Genomic DNA, 7,259 nt, shown 5'->3' on the forward strand with positions numbered 1-7,259 from the left:
AAAATATGTAAATACCACAAGTCCTCTGTTCTACTCATTATGCATAGAAAAACAAAATTTTTATTGTCAAAATATATAAATTTATTATTTAAATAATGGTGGTGGAAGTTCGTCCTTCGTCTGTTCAGTCATCAAACTGAATAAAATTAATAGGTAGGGTTGCCAGATTTCGAAATCCCTAAGCTGGAGCATCATATTAAATGACTTTTATTATTTTGATACAAAAAAATAAGTATATAATTTTGTAGTTTAAATATTTATTGGCTAATACAAAAATACATTATTATTGTATAAAACCATACCGATTAAGTTACCATAATACAATAATATAATGTACAATATTATTTTATATTTCATTATTAAATAATATAATATTAAATGTTATTTTCTCTCAGCTTCTATTAATCGGGATAAACTAAATAATCGGTTGGGACATCGGGACGAGTGGCAAGCCTAGTAGTAAATATACTAAGTTTTAAAGAAATGATAAGTCAAAAATTTTTTTCATTGAAATTGCGCCACTGGTCAGACAGCTCGGACACGGTCATTTCGACGCGACCGTTTCGGCGCGAGGTAGGTTTCGACGTTGGATTACACTAATTTACATAATACACAAATTTACTTCTATAAAATTAATATTATAATTCACTTTTATAGATATTGTCAAAAAATTTACAATTTTAATAAAATATCAATCTAACCTAACCTGTTTAATAAATAATAAATATAAAATTAATAATACAATATCAATATGTCACTCTTTTAATAATAAAATAAATATGTAGTATATTAACCCTTTCAGACCCAAATTAATTTCTTATAGAGATAAAAAAATTTTATTGCTTATTTATTTTACTATGGACTATAAGAGTAAAATGTTTTTAAAAAAATTTATTTTTAGATTTTGACGAATTTAGGAGTATGTCCTCTATAGGGGACATTGAATCTGAATGGTTACAAAAAAATTAAAATTAAAATTATTATATTAAATTTTAAAATGTTTCAATAAGTATAATAGCAATATAATGTAATGAAAAATTATTATTTTTATTCATAATTACAATAAAATAAAATAAAATACCTGTGAATAATAAAACAATTATTTATACAATATACCATTTTATTGATGAAAATTAAAAAAACAATTATTTGTACTATTAAAACATAAATGGATATTACATTTTGTGCAAAATACATGTGTTTTTCCGTTGCACCCAGGATTTTTGCATCTTGATGTGTTCTCTTTTGTATCAAATTTAGGAAAATGATCAAATTTATCTTTTCGCACATCATTTGACGGCTGACTATCAACTTTTCGTGCTTTAGAATGAAATATCGAGATTTTCTCCTGTATCTGTACGAAGTCTTCTCCTACGTGTTGGCGTTATATTTTGATTTTCTTTTATTAGATTTTTCGCTAGTTCCATACGAGAATATAAGAGATCTTTTCTTTTTTTTTATTTATATTATAATGGTCTGTGTCTTTTAAATATTGCAACCAACAGTTTGCCACTACAAGATCGAAAGCGTGTACAATCATTCGTAGGGTCCATTTTCTTGAACGTATAAACGTTCTATAATAACTTATAAGTTAGTCTATTTTATCAACACCCTCCATTGAAGTATTATATACTGTTACTATTTCCGGCCTTTCAATATTGACGCACATTTTTTGTTTTTTATCCCAACGTCTGATAGTTTCCAATTGTCCAGACCCAATATAGTTGGAAACTAAACAAATAGACCTTGTATTATACCATTTTACCATACATAAATAGCAGTTATTCATGTTTGTAGAAATTTCAAATTCTGACACGTTACCGTCCCACAATAAATCAAAAATTTCATGGTCGCATAACCCCCTAGCCATTTTAAATAAAATAAATAATAAAATAACTAATAAAATGTAATATATTCTATTTTATTACTTTATAATATTATAATGACGTATAAGCATAATATAGGGAGCGAAATGTAATCGGTATTGTAACGACACGTGAAACACTGACGAAGTGATTACGAAATCACGAACGCCACGAACGTTCAGACCCAATGTCCTCTAAGAGGGACACTTACAAAAAATTCGATAAAATTAGTTATATCAAACATAATAAAGTGAAAATTAGTTCAAAACACTTATATGATAGTTACCGAAATAAGAAAAAAAACCAAGCAATTATCACTATCGGTTAATAATCTATAGACATTTATATATACCAATTTCGTGGAAATAATAACAATGAAATAATATAAGATAACTCTGTCTTTAACTCTAGAAATTCGAGTCCCACATTAGTTATGGAACTATTTTTGGATTCTCCGGTACATTTCCTATAAACTCAATATATAATTGAAGACAATTCATTATCACAGCAATAATATTAAATTAAATATTGTTGTGTGCTCTAAAGAGAACACTGGGTCTGAAAGGGTTAATGTATCATGCTTAAATTATGAGCGATACCTCTTAAAAATGTTAATATGTCCCTATTATTATAATTGCTAACAATTTTAAAGATTCGCTTATCAACATCCAAAAATTTTTTTTGTTTTTTCGGTGGGCTTTTACTAGCTTCTAATTGGCAATAAAAAGTATCCCGACCACTCTGTATTTTTCTTAAGCAAGATATAAAAGCCCATAGTGTTGGATTAGTAACCCCCATTTGAACATTGAGTCGTCTATTAGCAGCTTCGGCATAATTTTTAATTCTATCATTTTTATTTAAAACTCGTTTGTGGACATTCCACAGATTTGGAGGAAAACGTGCATTTCGACGTTGATTTCTATGAACTCTACCTTTATAATTTTCTTCAAACCAGTCTAACAAGGGTAAGATTTCTTCTGGTAATTCATCCGACAGAATGTCCATATTAACACTTGGCGCCGAAACGTACCTCGCGCCGAAATGTCCTACATCGCAGACAGCTGGAAGTTCCAGGCATAATTCGGGGGTGGCAAGGGATGGCAGTTGCCACCCCAGAATTTTGAAATAAAAGTCTCAATAAATTACAAATACCTAACTGAAAAATACCTGAAAATGAAATATAGTATAATTTTCATCGATAATAAAAATAATAATAAAATATTTTAAAGAAGTATATTTTTGGAATAATTGTAGGTATTTATCATGACAAAATATACATGTATATACAAAATGTATACAAAAATAATAGTCATTATTAGGGTCGCGACAACGATACCACACGCGCTTCGGTACTAGTTTCCTGGAAAGTTATCGGTTATTTTTAGTTTCTAACTCGAATGGTATAACTGATATTTCATTGTTCATAGCTGGTACAGTTTGATGTCAGACGTCAGTATTGATGTGTAAAGATTGAACTGATGCAGTGAGACATGGTAAGTTAATTTTAGTTATTTCAATAATATGTTTAACTAGTGATGTAAAAATACAGTATTAATTTACTTTGTATAATACAGTGTGTATCAAACTATGACATAATTAATTTTGTATTATACACTAAACAATATTCAAATTTTTTTATTTTATAATATACAAAAATTTTGAAATTGCACGATGACAATACATAGTAAAATTAATGCGCGTTTGTAAGTCGCTTATTGTCAGTAAGTAAAAATAAATAAATAGTAATCACGGGACACGGGTTATTCATAATACGTAATCCATATACTATTATTTTTTTATAATCGTACATTATGTTTGACGTTATGACAGGTTTCCCTAAATTAAGTTTACTTGTTAATCATTATTAGTTTTTATCAATGTGTTCTTTATTTTGCTATATATATAGTGTTACATGGTGATGCGATAACGATCGACAATAGTTATCGTTTTCTTTGAAATGCAGATAATATTATATTTTTAGATTGCAGCGATGACGTTAAGTTTAGATTTTTATATACCTATATTTTATTTTTCTATAATCAATGACCCTATGTATATTTTTCAAAAATTATTATGTTTATAACTCATAAAAATGCAATAAATAATTATCTCAAAATAACGGTTACTATTCATATTTTTCCTAAATATTATTATCATTATTATTCTTATATTATATCTGAATGCAATATTTTAATAATTTAGTTACATTTAAACTGTGGTTTAAAGCTTTACATGTAATGTGTAATGTTTATTATTTTTTTCTTAATGAGGTAATATTATACATTGAAAACTTAATATGTTTGTAACTAAGTACTAACATTGTGCTCGCAACAAAACAAAACCGGTGAATTGACTTAAATTATATTAAAATATAGATGTTTTATGTAATTTACTTTATTTTTAATGATAATCTAATTTTTAAATAAATTTTATATTACATAATTCCCTCCAAATTGTTCAAGCGCCGCCATTGAATATATTTATAAACCGTAAAATAAAAAGTTTTCATATATTCCCTTACGCTTTTAAATATTCCATAAATAATTTCAAATTACAATAAAATATAAATATCTTAAAGTGGCTCTAACTATCGTAAATCAACTCGCTATAATATAATTAGTATCAATGTTTATTATATATGAAAAAGAGTGCAAACACTTAAGCTTAATGGGTTAGGCTTGAACCCAGTACAGTTGCATTCTTTACTTTTAACTAAACAACCACACTACAACTACCGCTCTAAAAACTCTATATTTAACTTAAAATTGATCAAATGTTTTTGAATTTTTAAATGTCATCATCATCTTTTCTTACGGGTTTTTTCCCAGGCTCAAAAAAACAAAAAATGGGCAGAGTTCGTTGCTGTCCATCTTTAGCACAGACCCACCAAACAAAAAGAAACGGTTTGAAGATAAAGCGCTGGAAGGTTTTGTTTTGGAACATGAACTAGAACTAAATGTAGAACATGTATCAGGCTCGTCATCCGCTCAGTCAACCGCAACTACTAAGCACATTGCTCCTATATATGAAATTCAGATGCCCAGCTGTTCTTCTAGTTCAACTGGTCAGTTTGAAATTGGTCTAATTAATAAACGTGATCCTGCCCATGGTCCAAGTATGGCTATAGTGTGTTTTGGGGAAGGCTTATTTCAACCACGGGATTTTAATTTCCCTAAAACGGATGGTAGGAAATTTAGACCGGAGTGTTATAAAATTTTTTCTTGGCTGGAATATAGTCTTCTAACCGATAAAGCCTTCTGTTTTGTGTGTCGTTCGTTTTACAACTCAGAAGGTAAAAATAATGCAGAAGATGTATTTACACTCATTGGATTTTCCAAATGAAACAAAGCTGTAAAAGTATTTGAGAAACATAAGAAGAGTAACTCACACCAAAGTAATAACATAAAACTCAATTTTCTAAAAGAAGCGAACAAAAGTGGCACTATTATTGAAAAAGTAAATCAAAAGTATTCAGAAGAAATACAAGAAAATAGATTGTACTTGGAAGCTTTGTGTGAATCGTTGATATTTTGTGGCCGGCAATCTATTGATCTAAGTGGTCATGATGAATCTACAGATTCAAAAAACAGAGGAAACTTTTTGGAGTTGATGAAACTTCGTTCCAAAGATAATAATTTAATAAAAAAATTCTTCATATAGTATCGTAAAAAATTTCAGTATACTTCAGCGACTTTTCAGAATGAGCTATTGTCCATTATTGGGGAACAAATTAAGTGTCAAATTGCTAAAGAAGTTAAAGGAGCCAAGGTTTTTGCAATTATAGCTGATGAAACTCAAGATATAGCAAAGCACGAACAAGTAGCTATTGTCTTGAGGTATGTTAATGAAAAGTTAGAAGTTCATGAGTCATTTGTGGGGTTTTATCGTGCTAAAAGAACTGATGGCAAAACACTGTCAAATGAACTTAAAAATGTTTTAATTTCAATGAATTTGAACATTAAAAATCTGCGTGCTCAGTGCTATGATGAGGCATCGAACATGAGAGGCCCATACAAAGGAGTGGCAGCTATAATTATGCAAGAAGCCCCAATAGCTATGTAGCTGTTGCACGCGCGTGTCTTCAATTAGAAATACGTTCTTTGTACTTCAAAGTCTTTACAACTTCATTGAGAAATCAACTAAACGACATGCCATTTTTGAAAACATTAAAAAAAGTTTTCAGAGTTTTAGTGGTGGAACATCAACATTGAAATATTTGAGTAATACCAGATGGGCTTGCCGTGTCGAATCAGTGCGTTCTTTATTAGATAATTTTGATACCACTCTGACTACTCTACGAGAAATTTCTGATACGGACCCTGACAGTGGTGGACAAGCCAATGCTTTATTGAAAAATCTGGAGAACTTAAACTTTGTATTTGACCTGCTATTACTGAAGAGAGTTCTAGCACAATGTGACATACTATCAAAAATTCTTCAGTCAAGCAGTGTTACTTACGAAATTGTGAAATCTGTAAAAAACAGCACTCTTGAAGTATTGAAATCCTTCAGAACAGATGAGTTTTTCTCAAAGTTGTTCAATCACTCTACAGAAATCGCTGACAAGTGTGGATTTAGAGCTGCCCAGCTGCCAAGACAGGGAAAAATCCCCTCGAAAATTGGGGGAGGGAGTAAAACTCAATTTGAATCTGTAGAGCATTACTACAAAGTTTCAATTGTCTGGCCAGTTATTGATATCCTAAACGAGGAGATAGAGACCAGGCTTCAAGAAAAAAACCGGGATGTACTTAACAATCTAAGTAAAGTTCTAGGTGGAACTGATGAAGATACAGCCAGTGTTAAGTATGAGTGTAAATATTACAATTTAGACAATGAACATCTTTTGTCTGAATTGAGATGTTTCTATAAAATGGAAGAATCAAGAAACAAAACTATTCAAGAAAGATCTGACGTTTTTATACAAAAATCTTTGAAAAGTGTGTTCCCTATGCTTTTTGAACTTTTTCGTGTTTTTTACGATTCCAATGAACTCGGCATCTTGTGAGAAATCTTTTTCGTGCTTGCGACGGTCAAAAACATACACCAGAAACAAAATTCGCCAGAAGAGGTTGTCCTCGTTAGCACTTTTGGCTATAGAAAGAAGTATTGGAGTAAACATTTCCAAAGTGATTGACGACTTTAATTTAAGCCAGAAGAGAAGAGTTAGTTTTGTGTAAAAATAATTTAAGTATATTTTAAATTAAAACATTTTTTTTTTGTATCACGTTTACTTGATTTATTCTTTTTTTTTTATAAACAAATGAGCTAGGCACACATAAATTAAAATTAGGCACATTTTTATGTTGTGTGTGAACGATAATTATTTTACATGTGGTTTAATTTATAATTCAAGTCGTTATAAATTATTTTTTCAGGACAAATTGTTAGCAGTTT

The 7,259-nt window shown here is 29.6% G+C and overlaps 2 protein-coding genes across 2 annotated transcripts; one reads left to right on the forward strand and one right to left on the reverse strand.

The window, feature by feature from the left end:
- Positions 1-2,432: 2,432 nt before the first annotated feature.
- LOC112684485 lies at positions 2,433-2,870 on the reverse strand. Its single transcript, XM_025556038.1, has one exon. It carries the CDS (start codon positions 2,868-2,870, stop codon positions 2,433-2,435), a length of 438 nt encoding a protein of 145 aa, XP_025411823.1.
- Positions 2,871-4,130: 1,260 nt separating this feature from the next.
- LOC112684486 lies at positions 4,131-7,259 on the forward strand. The gene is made up of 6 exons (XM_025556039.1): positions 4,131-4,135; positions 4,694-4,980; positions 5,290-5,484; positions 5,554-5,701; positions 5,955-7,027; positions 7,241-7,259. Exons 1-5 carry the CDS (start codon positions 4,131-4,133, stop codon positions 6,868-6,870), a joined length of 1,551 nt encoding a protein of 516 aa, XP_025411824.1. The 3' UTR covers positions 6,871-7,027; positions 7,241-7,259.

The sequence above is a fragment of the Sipha flava genome, unplaced genomic scaffold, assembly GCF_003268045.1.
Source record: "Sipha flava isolate LNK unplaced genomic scaffold, YSA_version1 250_pilon_pilon, whole genome shotgun sequence".
NCBI lineage: Eukaryota > Metazoa > Arthropoda > Insecta > Hemiptera > Aphididae > Sipha > Sipha flava.

What these genes read in the sequence shown, in the direction of transcription:
- LOC112684485 (XM_025556038.1), bottom strand. Translation starts at nt 2,870, where the DNA reads ATGGACATTCTGTCGGATGAATTACCAGAAGAAATCTTACCCTTGTTA.
- LOC112684486 (XM_025556039.1), top strand. An exon ending in TGATCCTGCCCATGGTCCAA is followed by an intron (nt 4,981 to 5,289) that starts GTATGGCTATAG and finishes ATTTTCTAAAAG; the next exon opens with AAGCGAACAAAAGTGGCACT. An exon ending in CAAGTAGCTATTGTCTTGAG is followed by an intron (nt 5,702 to 5,954) that starts GTATGTTAATGA and finishes GTCTTCAATTAG; the next exon opens with AAATACGTTCTTTGTACTTC.